General features: G+C 48.2%; 1 protein-coding gene and 1 non-coding gene across 16 annotated transcripts in view; one reads left to right on the top strand and one right to left on the bottom strand.

The window, feature by feature from the left end:
• Positions 1-5,520: 5,520 nt before the first annotated feature.
• Positions 5,521-5,626, top strand: LOC128348383 (U6 spliceosomal RNA). The gene has a single exon (XR_008318114.1). It is a non-coding gene; the product is annotated as a U6 spliceosomal RNA (small nuclear RNA).
• Positions 5,627-7,290: 1,664 nt separating this feature from the next.
• The window catches only part of LOC128341782 (uncharacterized), a 39,204-nt gene continuing 31,625 nt past the window's right edge, over positions 7,291-14,869 (bottom strand). For 12 of the 15 annotated variants that reach the window (XM_053288311.1, XM_053288318.1, XM_053288315.1 and 9 more), the window contains 4 exons: positions 14,054-14,324; positions 10,505-10,692; positions 8,096-8,251; positions 7,291-7,786 (listed from right to left, as the gene is read on the bottom strand). In XM_053288311.1, coding sequence (XP_053144286.1) covers positions 7,376-7,786; positions 8,096-8,251; positions 10,505-10,692; positions 14,054-14,324 — 1,026 coding nt within the window. In that variant the 3' untranslated portion in view covers positions 7,291-7,375. Of the gene's footprint in view, positions 7,787-8,087; positions 8,252-10,504; positions 10,693-14,053; positions 14,325-14,869 lie in introns of all 15 variants that reach the window. The other 3 variants (XM_053288321.1, XM_053288324.1, XM_053288322.1) reach the window with 3 other exon arrangements.

The following is a 14,869-nucleotide window of genomic DNA, read 5'->3' as shown; positions in this document are numbered from 1 at the left end:
ATGGGCCTTGAGCCTGATCCAGCAGAGCTCTTATTGTGTTCTTAATCTAGGCCACTATCTACAATGCCCATTGTGACAGATCACTAGAGGGAGATTATAACTGCAGGTTGACATGTCAGCTGATTTTTTAAAAATCCCAAAGCAATTGTAGAGCAGTACCTTTATAATGGCTAGCTAAAGTGTTGCTAATTCGTGAGTGAGCTTTTGATTTCAACAGCATTCTTCTTCCGCCTGAAGAAGAGTTCTGTTTAACTCAAAAGCTTGCTTACTGCTTGATGATGATCCGGTTGATCCTCATAAAAATATTTTGTCCTGCTGCTGTTGAGGTAGCAAATTGTGAGTGCAAACACAGCCAGAGTTAAGCTTTTGTACTCTGCACCATGATAGCAAACTGAACAAGCCAGAGGAATGTGTTGATACAGTTGCAGATTTTTCTTTTTACTCCTTCAAGCTCGCCACAGCCTTGAGATGAATAATTGCTTCAGAGAAAGTGGAAGGACAAAGAGAACAACAGCCAAGCAGTGTGAAGGTCACTTGGGAGTTTACTAACGGCCCTCCGTGGGAGGGGTGGACGTTGCCAGCTGGATCCGAGGCTTGGTTGATATAGGTTGAATGGCATCCCACAGCCTGGCAGCTTGGGAGTGCATGATTGTGCTCTGAGATCCATGCCCTGGAACTAGGTCCCCATGTGCCAAAATCATGCTCAGTTATCTTGGCACAAGGAACAGACTCATAGAGCGTTGGAGCTGAATGGGCCCTTGGAGGTCTTCTAGTCCAACCCCCTGCTCAGGGCAGGAGTCAGCTGCAGCATCCTTGGCAGGTGAATGTCCACCCTCTGTCTGAAAACCTCCAGTGAAGAACCTACCACTGCATGAGGCAGGCTGTTTAACAGCTCTTACAGCCAGGAAATTCCTCATCATGATGATGATGATGATGATGATGATGATTGATGAATAAATAGACATTATTTGTTAGCTGCTCCAAAACAAATTGTTCTCTCGGTGGCTCACAAAACAACTCCCAATAAAAACACATAAAATGCATCAAATCACGCCCCCCAACCCCACAAAATACAGCACAAACCAATTTAAACACACATTTTTAAAGTCAGTTTAAAAAATCAATTTTAAAAAGCCTGAGTTAACCGAAAGGTCTTTACCTGGCATCTAAAAGAACAAAGTGATGGTGCCAGAAGAACCTCACTGGGTTCACCTGGTGACTAGCCTGAATCTGCTTCCTTTGAAAATGATAGAATTCTAGAGCCGGAAGGGAACTTGGAGGTCTTCTAGTCCATCCCCTGCTCAGGGGCAGGTGTGACGATGGGTGCAAGGGGTGTCTCTATAATTGAGCTGATGGGTTCCAAGAACCTGGGCCCCCCAGCTCCACCCCTCCCTATTTTCTCCATTATCTCCCTCACTCCGAGGAGCTGCTGGGGAGACGGGCGGACACGGGCCCCCTCTGCCCTAGCTATGCCCCTGGATGGGTGAGCACATGTCGCCCTAGCCAACAGTCAGACCTGAGCCTGGGGATTTCCTGGTGCTTGTCTCAGTTACTCCTTCCAAAATGATTCTGTGGATCTTCTAACTGTTCCTAGTGCAGAGATATCTGGGCACACTCTTGGTACACATGTGGGCCCAGGGCATGGATCCCAGAGCTTGATCGTGCACTCAAAGCTGCCAGGTCCAGTCCTTCTGAGTCTCCATGAGCCTGTTGGATTTATGCCTGCCATCAGAGGCATATCTAGGGAAAATAGCGCCTAGGGCAAGCACTGAAATTGTGCCCCCTGTCCAAACATCTGACACCAATCCTTCAGATAACTTTACCATAATAGCAGCTCAAAAATACAAGTCAAGCTTGTTCATCTTTTAATATTTCAAAAACTATTTAGCAGTGGACGTAGCCAGACCAAAAAATGCTGGGAAACTACAAATTTCAGTATGATGGGGCTCATGAAATACCCAAATACTAAGTGGAGGTGTACCTGGAAAACTAAACAGAAGTGTCTGTCTAATTCTCTACTGTGCATTGTAGCATCACTATTAAATAAGTTTTAAAAATAAATGGAGAATTTGACTTTTCTCGGATACTCTTAAAATAATTAAAGGATATGCAGAGTAAACTGTGTCACTGCTTGGAATATATTCTAGTATTTCAGAAAGACAGTTAAAATGAGAGAAAGAGAGCAAGAAACTCCCAGTGGGTCTTAATACTAAGGATTTCACACTGATTCAAAGACAAACTCACCATTCAGCTCAGTATTCACAAGCCCTTATTCTCTTGTACATAGTGCCAAACTGAATATGTGTACAGTGACTTATATTATATTAAACTAATTTTTTTTTACATGTAGCCCCTTCAGGGGGGCTTCCTAAAGGCCATGGGGGGGCGGTCTGCAAAGGTTCCCCCTCCCCGCACTGGTCTCTTAATTCACTATCGCAGCCCGTCCCGGGCTGATTTTTGGGCCTGTTTGGGCCTGCAAAGATCGGCTTGGTGGCCATTTTGGAGGCCGCCACACATGCTCAACTGGCCTCTGTGAGGCCTGGCATGGCCTAGGGCCTAGCAGAGGCCATTTGAGCATGTGTGGTGGCCATTTTGTTTTTGGCAGCCATTTAAAAAAAAATTTTTTTTTAAAGTGGCGCCCCCCTTCAAGTGGCATCTGGGGCATGTGCCCTGCCTGCCCTATCCTAGATACACCCCTGCCATGCAATGTTAGAGGGCCTCCCACACACACACAAAATAGACTGCACTTGCCTCACACCAGATTGGGCTATGAGGAGAGAATCCAGTTTTCCCAAACCCGTAATTGTCATGCCTGAGGCTGGACTGCCATACCCAAACTATGGCTTACTACAGAGATTCTCAAACTTGGGTCCCCAGATGCTGTGGAACTACAACTCCCATAAAAGGCACTGTAACCAAAGAGGATGGGAATTGTAGTCCACCACCATCTGGAGACCCAGGTTTGAGTACCCCATGCGTAATATGTCCCAGGCCCTTGGACTTATTTTTATTCATTATTGATCAATATGCTTTTTAAAAAGTCATTTAAAAAAACCCAAACCTAACATCCACACCAGGAGTTATCCCTGGCAAATGTCAACTAATGCTAAAGAGGGTCTCTGGGCATATGCAGAGTTCCTTCCTGCCAAATGAGGGAGCTACCACCAGTCTCCATGCTTATATCCAGGCATGCTGAAGCCTCCCCCACCCTGCAATTTTATGGTCTAACCCAGAAATCTATCTACTGCACTACACTACCCTTAGTGAACCCTTTATGATTTGCTCATTATGCCTGTTTACTCAGACATAAGGCCCACTAAACTGATGGGACTTCCTCCCAAGGATGTGTGTGTAGGAACTACAGTCTTGCAATCTGTCCAATCCAATAAAATAGAAATAAATAATAAAAATAATAAAATAAATAAAACGTTTGTTTACTTGGAAATCCCTCTGAGTTCAATAGGTTTATTCCCAAGGACTAGGATCACAGCCTTAGATTTCCAAATTCCTTGCTTCTACTCAGCATCTTCTATTTTCTCTCTCAAAGTCTATCCTTCCAAATTCCTCTCTCTCAGTCCTACAGCAACCCTTAAGAGCCAGAAAATTTGACTCATTCCCCACCCAACAGAGGGCTACACACACACACACACACACACACACACACACACACACACACACGTCATTCACACAATCAAAAGCTGTGTTCTACCTGCGTTTGGGAGCTGTGTGTGCTCCCTATATTTGGTTATGTGGAAGCAAGGTTAGAGGAAAACCTGGGTAGAAGTGATTGTGTGGAAGCCAGGTAGGAAGAGCACTTGGGTAGCTTTTCCTCCTACCTTGGTTCCACATAATCACCTCTACTCAGGTTTTGATCTTACCATGCTTCCACACAATGGAAAATTGGGAGCACACACAGCTCCCAAACCCGGGTTGAACAGTTTTTGATTGCGTGAAAGACCTCACAATGTTATATAAGCATGATCATCTCTATACCTGAAGTATGGCTTACATCCCCCATGCCCAGTGCTCTGTGTAATTGCACTCACCATATGCTTAAAGGCACATGTTACAAAATTCTTAAGCACAGCTATAACACAAATCCCCAGTTTCTGCTGTTGCCACCAGACTACACATGTAGTGGGTTGGACCACGGGGGACCTAGCCAAATTGTGTTTCCATGGTTATGGTTTTGTAGGCCAGTACAATACCTAGTGTTGCAGCAGGGAAGTAAGTTGCCTAGAGAGCAAGAGGTTGCTAGTTCGAATCCCCGCTGGTATGTTTCCCAGACTATGCGAAACAGCTATATCGGGCAGCAGTGATATAGAAGATGCTGAAAGCTATCATCTCATACTGTGCGGGAGGAGGCAATGGCAGACCCCTCCTGTGTTCCACCAAAAGCCATTTCTGGAAGGGTGGTATAGAAATCGAATGAATGAATGAATGAATGAATGAATGAATGGAAACCACAGGGCTCTGTGGTCGCCAGGAGTCAACACTGACTTGGCACAACTTTACAATACCTCCGACCAGACATCAGGTCTCATGCCCTCATTGTGTGAACACTGCGATCCATTGAATGTCCTAGTTCTTTGGAGCTCAGCTGGAACTGCCGCACCCACAACTATCCTGTAAACCAACAGTTTTTTGTTTTTGCCTTGAATAGGAATATCCTTGCTTTTGAAAAGAGAGGGTGCCATCTGTGCCACACTCGGTATGTGTTTGTTCAGAACAACCACAGTTTTAGCATTGCAAGGTATGATAAAGAGGCAAACATCAGTGCTTGGGTTTAAAACAAGCCATAACGTTTTAAAATGAAAACTGGAAATATAGCAGGCATGGTGGAAACATGGTGATTTTGGGAGTTGAAGAATTACTTGTTAGAGTTCTGGCTCTCAAGCAGCTGAAGTACAGGCATGGCTTTCACACGCATATGCTAGCCCCAGTTGCACCTGTTAAGTGTCTGCCTGTCATGCTGAAATCTGTGAATAACAATGCAACTGTCCTGGGCCCACTGGCCCTCACAAGAAACTCAGAGTCCTTCCCCAAGGAACAAGGGTGGAGGTTGGTAAAAGCCACACTGGAGCATTGAGGCCTAACAGTTCTGAGGTAAAATGAAGCAAAACAGAAGGAGTGAGGCGTATGTGATCGAGCCTATTCTCCTATTTACCTCAGAGACATGAGTTAAACCATTCAACTGTAATGGCTACCCTTTCAAAAAAGTTCTCCTTCTCTAGGAGGGAGAAAAGATTTCACCAGTCAGCCCTGGCAAAGGCCCATTTCACTGCTGTTTCCAGGGCAACAAGGGCAGAAACCGTTTACTGCCCCCTCCCTTCTCTCTCCACTCACTCCCTTCCCCTGCCGCTTTTCTTCTCATGGACATTCTGACTTTAGCCGGCATGTGCAACCTTGGCCTAGACCTAATAATTGACTGTGTCTTTATTATCACCAAGAACCATACATCCAGTGTGATCTAGTGATTAGAGTGTTGGACTAGGAGCTTCATGGCCCAAGTTGCCATGGCTGCTCGCTTTGGCAGCACGTCTACTAAAATTGGAACGATACAGAGAAGATTAACATGGCCCCGCGCAAGGATGACACGCAAATTCGTGAAGCGTTCCCTATTCCCCTCAGGGGATGGAGCCGCTCTGGGAAGAGCAGAAGGTTCCAAGTTCCCTCCCTGGCAGCGTCTCCAAGATAGCGCTGAGAGATATTTCTGCCTGCAGCCTTGGAGAAGCCACTGCCAGTCTGTGAAGACAATACTGAGCAAGATGGACCAAAGGTCTGACTCAGTATATGGCAGCTTCCTATGTTCCTATGTTCAAATCCCCACTCAGCCGTGAAACTCACTGGGTGTCTCTGGGCCAGTCCCTTATCTCTCAACTTAACCTACCTCACAGGGTTGTTGTGGGGATAAACATAAAACCATGTACACCACTCTGGGCTCCTTGTAGGGAGATCTTAATGCCAATAAATATTACTACAGGCACAGGAGTGCCTGTGTTTTATGGGTGGAGAGGTAAAACAGTAGTCTATCATGTTATTTCACCTGCCCCCCTCTTCAGCCTTCTGTGGCTTCTCAAGCCTTTCTGTTTGTACTATTTGTGCTAGAAGGGGCATTTTTACACTCAGACTCTCCTGCTCAACAAGTGTGTCAGGTTGTTGTTGTTTTTTAAAATAAAATTTGTGGGGAAATGGCTAAGTTATGTGGACTAAACGTTGAAAAGCAGACATGACACCTCAAGATTACAGTTGGGTCTTTCCACTGCTGTCTGTATAATGGGATTTTCTACATTCAAATCGAGAAGCATAGACTGATTCAGTTTCTTCCAGAAAGGTCTCTTCGTCTGTCTTTCATGCGACATGCTTTCATCTTCTGACTTGGAGGAGTCTCCTTGAAAACCTGCCAGCCCAGGGAGAGGGCCCCAGAGCCTCTGGGGCCAGCATTTGCAACATTGGCAAGGATCTTTTAAAACGAGGGAACCTTCCTTAGGGAAGGGGAGAGGCAGGGGCGTAGCAAGGTTGGTGTGGGCCCAGAGACAAGATTTTAAAATGGGGCGCCCCCCTCACTGAAGCTCAGCTTATGAAGTAAAGAAATCTTAAATGAGGCTGAATAGCAGCAACAAAAAGCAGAGTATCGCCCTAAGTGTTACTGTCCAGCGGGTCTCTGTTGTCTGTCGCTGCTGCCTGCTGCTCCTGTCTCCCAAAGTCCAGCCAGCTCCAGCCTCCCCCAGCAGCACAGCACTCCTTCTCGCTCGCCTGCCTGCCTGGTAGGGTGTTGCCACGCGGCATGCATCCTGCCCCTGTTCACTGCCACTCCAGGCAGCACACACATGATGGTGGCTGCTGCCACCACGCCGCCAGGAGCCGAGGTGGGTGCACAGGCGGCTTTGCTGCTCGGCCAAGGCCCCAGTGACGTGCACCGTTAAAGTGACGCCGAGGCGGCATGAGGCTGCCACCGCAGGGCCCCTCCCAGTGTGACGGGGCCCTAAGGATGGGCCTGTAGCCCACTGATATCCTCCCCATCTCATAAATGCAGGCTGTGCCCCTCCTCAGGGGCCATGGCCAGCAGGTGTGTTGACATCAGGGGGCATGACCTGCTAGTTCAGCTCTGTGTCAGAGAGAATCCATTGAATTCTACTGGACCTGAAGAACTACTGCCTGTGTCCCAGCTCAAATCTTTCAGCACAACGAAATTCTCAAATCATCCATCCACGCCTTCTAGCTTGCCTTTGGACTCCTAAATCTGACAATCTATTTAGGGCGAGGAAATCACTGGAGGACACCATTAAGGAATGTGCAAACACCTTCTTCTCGGGAGGGGTCTTTATTTGGGAGCAGAACCTCAGGATCAGCTATTCACAAGACAGGCGGAGAATTAAGCTGGTGGTAGCTGGGCTGTGGAGCTCTGCCCTCCGGTTCTGCTCTCGGGGCTTTCCCCACTGGGTGGCTTGTCTGTTGCTGCTAGGGCCCTGGCCCTCTGGGCATAAGCTGAGGACAGCCACTGAGGACGAGGGTTGGATGCCACAAAATCCAAGAGCTCATCCAGCGTCTCCCGAGCGCTGTTCATTTTCGCCCGGCTTTGGGAGAGCAAGCTGGCAGGCATCTCCTTGAGGGATTTGAATTTGGCAAAGTGAGACTGGATCTCCTCCAGGTTGTGATAGACCTGGATCACTTTACCCTGGAGGTGTGCAGGGAGTTCAGAGATATGCGGCAGCAAGTTGTGGTATGTTTCGTATAGCTGGTGGGCCAGCGTCTGGGTCAGACCCAAAGCCTTCAGCTCCAGCTGCTAAAAGGAAAGAGAAAATGTTTCTAAGTGAACAAAGACAGTGCCCGCTATCTAAAGCCATCTAGGCTAGTGATGACCATCACTGCACCCCATGCATATCGGCATCTGAGCCACAGGAAACCTGGTAACCGTAATTTCATCCATTACTACTAGGGGCAGGGCTGAGGTTCTAGTACTACTGCTGCACTATAACCACTAAGCCCAGACTGCTTCAGAGTCATCTATTTCCCCGATGGAAAGCGGTTTCCTCAGCAACCTTTCATAGTTCATGATGTTTGCCCTCTTCTCCCCTGTTCCTCACCAAGATACCTCAGGCACTAAAGTGATGGCCTCTCTGCTGGGTCCTCCAGATGACAGCTTGCTGCTGGACAAGATGTTTCTTGGATTCCACTGGGCCCAGAGGTTTTGCAGCTTCTCCGACACATATGGGAAATTGGGAAGACTCGGGGCATGAGGGTTTTCTATCTAGCAGACAGAAAAGAAAAAATAGAGAAACTTACCATCATGGTGACAACAACATAGGAACATAGGAAGCTGCCTTATACTGAGTCAGACCATTGGTCCATCTAGCTCAGTATTGTCTACACAGACTGGCAGCGGCTCCTTCAAGGTTACAGGCAGGAGTCTCTCTCAGCCCTATCTTGGAGATGCTGCCAAGGAGGGAACTTGGAACCTGGAACTTGGAACTGGCAGCAGCAGCAGATAGGCAGAGCTGAGGGGGATAAGGGTGAGAGCAGCCTGCTATGGCAGGGCAGAGGTCCAATTAGCAGGGGCGTGGGATGCATCAGTTGTCAGGAGGGATCTAAGGCAGGCTCGGCCAGTGACGAGGGGCAGTTGGAGGGCGAGTGGTGGAGGCCTCTGGAGAGAGACTGCCACAGTGACCCCGGAGGAGGAGGACTTGGGTGAACCAAACCCCCTCCCTTCAAAAACTCTGAGGCCCTGCCTGGGGGAGGTGAGAAAGACAAGCAAACAAGAGAACAACAAGATGTTGCAGAGGTTCCCCCCCCCCGCACCCCAAAATCCAATTGGCCCCTGCTCTCTGGGAGCCATTACATCCCCGCCCCGCCCAGACATTGGTTATGTTTCTGTGATGCCATGGAATGTTCTCATTGTGGGAGGGACAAGATCAGTTGTGGCATGCTGAAAAGCAGTGCGGTTGCTGTGAGGGTAATGGAAGGTCAGTTTGGCTGGGGAGGGAAACACATACACAGAGCTTATGATTAGGCTGTGTGCCACGGAGGAGGGTAAGGCTGACATACCAAGGAAGCATGCAGAACTTGACGGTACTGGCTGATGTTGGGAGTAGCGCTGTGCTTGCGCAACAATGTTGTGCACCCACAAGAAGACCACATAGCTGATGTTGCACAATTGTGCACTTGAACATTCCCTGCAGCTTATGCGGACTGAGAAAGAGGGGAGCTGGTCTTGTGGTAGTGAGCATGATGGAGAATGTGACATCACGGACTTGCGACAATCTCAACTGTGCAGGTGTGCCTCGCAATTGCTTAAAGTCGCTGGCCCGAACGGATGGGCCCAGCATCGCTCCTGGTCCACACTGCCACAGGGAGTGGGGGGAGAAGGGAGAAGGACCGCTCCGCTCTGCTCCCCCCCCGCCCCAGCCACCCCTTGGCTGCGGTAAGATTTTTTTTTTTAAGCAGAGCTTTGGTGGGGCAGGTACGGGGTGGCTGCTGGAGGCCCCCAGCCCTGGCCACTTGGAAGCCCCCCCCCCCCCTCAGACCTTGGCGGACCAGACCAGGTTCCGGGAGTTAGTGCACCTCTGCAAATCAGTTCCAATTTGAATCAAATTGAAGCAAATCGCCCCCAGATTGGAGGTAGCAGATTCGAGTTTGAATCGAAACAGGCTAATTAGGTTTGAACTTGAATCGAATGGCAAAAATCGATTTGTGCACATCCCTAGTAGCAGCAGCAGCATTTTAAAATCTTTTAAAAGTTTTAAAAACTACTGCTATAAAATTGTATCCATTTTGTCAGAAGAATGGAAATGAAAATTGGCAGAAATATCCTCCAAAGATTACTATGGAGAGGGTACAACGATGTGTTCATTGCTACCCTAATCCTGACCCTTTGCTCTGTGCATATGTGACTGCAATTTTACTCTAGCTGTTTGGGGTAGGGATAAAGGAGGAGTGATAACACACACATAGTTGTAAGTGCAATAACACTATCACCTGTTTTCCATCTATAGGGGGCCAGAATCACTATGATCATTCATCCCCCAAAATGATACTGATGCCCAAAATTTGTGAGCCTGGTAACAAAAATACTAAATAAATTAATAGGCTTTTGAATGCAGGCATCAAATATCTGGTAGCCAGGGATCGTCTGTGATAGGATGCATGAATTGTCCCCTTTGCTAAGCAGGGTCTGCCTTGGTTTACATTAGGATGGGAGACTACCACGTGAGCACTGTAAGATATTCCCCTTAGGGGATGAGGCCATAGCTCAGTGGAAGAGCCTCTGCACGCTTGCAAGCAGACGGCCTCAGGCTCACTCCCTGGCAGCATCTCCAGGAAGGGCTGGGAGAGATTCCTGCCTGTAACCTTAGAGAGCCGCTGCCAGTCTGTGTAGACAATACTGAGCTAGATGGAACAATGGTCTGACTCAGTAGAAGGCAGCTTCCTATGACATTTGTGGAGGAGATGTTTGACATTGGGAGAAAACGGGTGCTCATTAGCTTCCGTCCTCATTTCTACCTACCAGGTTGAAGGCCTGATCAAGCAGTGAGAGGTTCGCATGGGTGTCCTTCCGGGCCGATCGGAGCTGCTGCAGTGCATATTGGAAGGCCCGGTCACGCACCTTGTTGGAAAGCAAGCTTATTCTCATGAAGCAGCCTTCCTCGCTGAGGTCGTCGCCGTCACGTTCTTCCATTGATTTCTTAGAGTGGGCTGAGAGAAACATCATAGACCACAATAATATTGAAGTTATGGCCGGCTCTTTGCCCCAGCCTCATAACGAGGCACAAGGCAAGGATAGGCCTCTGATTGGCCAGTGGGCTGTGGCTAGCATGGCCGTTGCTTCGGCTGTGCGTGCTCCAATCCCCTCAGTCTGCATTTGAGAAGTGACCCCTCCCACCCGTCCCTGGACACAGTGTGGGCTTCAGTTGGTTGTTTTCCAGGGGAAGCGGGAGTAGGAATTTTTTGGCTCTCGGCAAATTGGCCTTGGCTGGGAATCTTTCTTGCCTGCCCTACACTATGGACCTTAGAGAGTTAGGTTTCCTGGTCAAAACAGCTGGTACAGTGAGGTTTATACATGTGGTGTAGAGTAGGGTTGGTGAGCACCTTTAGGCATGTGTGGGGTGTGTGGAGGAATCCCTGCCAGTCCGTAGAGGCTATGTGGCTCAGGGAGCACTGGTTAGGCTGGACTCCAGTCTGCTGTGGAATCACCAGCCTGGTTAGGCTGGACTCCAGTCTGCTGTGGAATCACCAGCCTGGTTAGGCTGGACTCCAGTCTGCTGTGGAATCACCAGCCTGGTTAGGCTGGACTCCAGTCTGCTGTGGAATCACCAGCCTTAAAGGCTTTGCAGCTTGGGGTTGGCAATCCCTAAAGCAGGCGCCTTGACAGTAGGTGGGCTAAGATGGACAGCAGTTGGCCGTAGGGTGGGTGCTGCCTGGATCTTAAATGTTGCCCTATATGCTTAGGTTGTGTGTGGAGATGCATCAGCTGTGTTCAACTCCTGAGTGTCGCTACTCTCCACTGACCACTGCTGCTGTGCTCCTCCAGGAGCCATGTGGCGGGGGGGGGGGGTGGAATCCCTCCCTGGTTGCATATGAATGGGAGATTTGATGTGTGAGCACTGTAAGATATTCCCCTTAGGGGATGAAGCCGCTCTGGGAAGAGCAGAAGGTTCCAGGTTCTCTCCCTAGCAGCATCTCCAAGATAGGGCTGAGAGAGATTCCTGCCTGCAACCTTGGAGAAGCCGCTGCCAGTCTGTGTAGACAATACTGAGCTAGATGGACCTGTGGTCTGACTCAATATATGGCAGCTTCCTATGTTCCTATGACTGTTGCTGGTGTCTATCTTATGTTTTTGGAGAGGAGAGCTGGTCTTGTGGTACCAAGCATGACTTGTCCCCTTTGCTAAGCAGGGTATGTCCTGGTTGCATATGAAAGGCAGATTTGATGTGTGAGCACTGTAAGATTTTCCCCTTAGTGGATGGAGCCGCTCTGGGAAGAGCAGAAGGTTCCAAGTTCCCTCCCTGGCATCTTCTCCAAGATAGGGCAGAGAGAGATTCCTGCCTGCAACCTGGGAGAAGCCGCTGCCAGTCTGGGTAGACAATACTGAGCTAGATAGACCAATGTTCTGACTCAGTATATGGCAGCTTCCTATGTTCCTAGGTTTGATTCACATGGCAGCAGTGAATCTTTAGCTTCTGCACTGTAGGGGGTGGAACGTCAATCCCTTAAATTGCATGTTAATCAATAAAGTTGTGGCCCACTTTACAATCGTCTTGTCCTTTGGTCTGGGATTAAAGAAGCCCTTAAGAGGTTTTTAGAGCAATCAGAGGTTCTCAGATGTGGGTCCCCAGGTGTTGTTGGACTACAACTCCCATCACCCACAGCTGCAGTGGTGAAGGCAGGGGATGATGGGAGTTGTAGTCCACCCACGGTAACAAAGACCTGTTGGGGTTCAGCCAAACAATCCCTAAAGAACTCAAACTAAAATCATTAACCTCAAACATCACCCAGGGAGCTAAGTGTGAGAACCCTGGTCTACCATTATTAGCTGCTCTGACTTGATCTGGTGTGCAAGAGGCTACTTAGCTAATCTTACCGGTTGGTAGGTATATGCACGCCAAAAGTGGTCATCTGGGGAGTTCTGTTCATGGCGGTGTGTGTGTGTGCTTATATTGTGTTTGTTACACAGCAGATATAGGCTAGATATTAAAAGAGGTTTCCTGAGTGTCAGATCTGTTCAACAGGAGAACAGTGAATCAGCCTTGTTCCATTAGAGGTTTTCAGACAGGTCACGAATCGATGTCCAAACTGACCAATCTGTGTGTATTCCAACCAACCTATTTGAAATAAACCAATACCTGAACCCAGAGTTTGAAGTGGGCCATCACTTCTTGGTTAATTTCAAGGAAGTTGGTTAGACTAAACCAACAACAGTCAGTTCGGATGTCACGACCAACCAGGGTTTCTTTTTAACCATGAGCGGAAGTAGAATTCTTCCGAGGCTCGTGGAGTTTGGATTAGGGCACACCCGAATTGTGAAGACATTGCATGAAACCAGGACTTAACAGTGGTCCCAGATCTGAAGAACCACCTTTTGGGGAAAATGATATATTTATTATTTATTTATTATTATTTTTTATTTATTTGATTTATATACCGCCCTTCCAAAATGGCTCAGGGCGGTTATAAACCACCATAGAGATCTAAATTTATGCTAGTTTTTAAAATCACTTGATTTAAATAAATATCTGGTGGGCCATTGTGTAAAACAGGATGCTGGACTAGATGGGCCTTGGGCCTGATCCAGCAGGGCTATTCTTTTGTTCTTATTCTTACACTTGACAAAACTTCATTTGTTACCTTGACATTCATGTCCTTCGGTCTTTCTTTAAATTTAACAATAAATAATTCAAAGAACATGGAACACACTTTTTGTAACTAATAAACACACACACAAAGCTGGTCTTGTGGTCGCAAGCATGAATTGTCCTCTTTGCTAAGCAATTCATGCAAGCATGAATTGTCCCCTTTGCTAAGCAGGCTCCACCCTGGTTTGCATTTGAATGGGAGACTACATGTGTGAGCACTGTAAGATATTCCCCTTAGGGGATAGGGCTGCTCTGGGAAGAGCACCTGCATGTAGAAGGTTCCACATTCCCTCCCTGGCATCTCCAAGATAGGGCTGAGAGAGACTCCTGCCTGCAAGGGTACACCAAGGTAACGTGTGCCTGGACTCCCAGCCGCGAGCCCCCTCCCCACATGAGGCTCCCTGAAACTTCCTTTGCGCGCCTCGCAGTTGCTTCAAGACGCTGGCTCAAACAGATGGGGTCAGTGTCGTTCCTGCTCACACCCCACACCCCCAGCCGCAGCCACCCCTTGGCCACAGTAAGAGTTTTTAAACTCTGGCCCCGTCCATTTGGAAGTTCCCCTGGACCTTGGAGGACCAGACCAGGTCCCCAAGGTCCGGGGGTTAGTGCGCCTCTGCCTGCCTGTAACCTTGAAGAAGCTGCTGCCAGTCTGGGTAGACAATACTAAGCTAGACAGACACTGAACCTTGTGACCCATTTCTCACCAGCTTGGGCCTCTCGCAGAGGAAGACAATAATCCAACCATTCCTCTGATTTGTCCAGCGCTCTGTCGATGGTGGTGGCAAAGACCTGCCCAATTGGGGATTCCACAAAGGCATTGATGCTATTGATCATTGAGGATCTGGAGGCTTGCAGAGTCTGGGAGGGGCGGTTGTCCATGGTCTTATTAGTAGCTGCTTCCTTTTGTCTCTCGACTACCTCGGATGCTTTTGACGTTCCCGCAGCAGGGGCAACAGAATTCTCTATCATCCAGGGCTAAAAGTGAAGTTGATGGGAGCCAAGGGAGAGAAGAGAGAGAAGGGGGGGGGGTCTTTCTCTTAGAGTCTCAATTTTAATGTATGCCAACGATATGGCACTTATCTCCTGCACTGATGAGAATGTTGGCCAGATTGACTGATTATTGTGAAAAGGAGAAACTGTGGATCAATTACGACAGAACAGAAGTAGTAGTCTTTGGTAGTAGTAACATCAACCATAGGTGGTCAGTTAACACCCAATAAAGGAGCCAGCGTGGTGTAGAGGCTAGAGTGCTGGACTAGGACCGGGGAGACCTGAGTTCAAATCCCCATTCAGCCATGATACTAGCTGGGTGACTCTGGGCCAGTCACTTCTCTCTCAGCCTAACCTACTTCACAGGGTTGTTGTGAGGAGAAACTCAAGTATGTAGTACACCGCTCTGGGCTCCTTGGAGGAAGAGCGGGATATAAATGCAAAATAATAATAATAATAATAATGAGAACAATGCTCTTCTTTCAAAAATCTGGGGATTTCCTTTTGAAATGTTTCTATTCTAAAGGTAA

This window comes from Hemicordylus capensis, chromosome 2 (assembly GCF_027244095.1).
Source record: "Hemicordylus capensis ecotype Gifberg chromosome 2, rHemCap1.1.pri, whole genome shotgun sequence".
Classification (NCBI taxonomy): Eukaryota; Metazoa; Chordata; class Lepidosauria; order Squamata; family Cordylidae; genus Hemicordylus; species Hemicordylus capensis.
The sequence above is the reverse complement of the archived record's forward strand: the minus strand, read 5'-3'. Positions and strand labels throughout refer to the sequence as shown.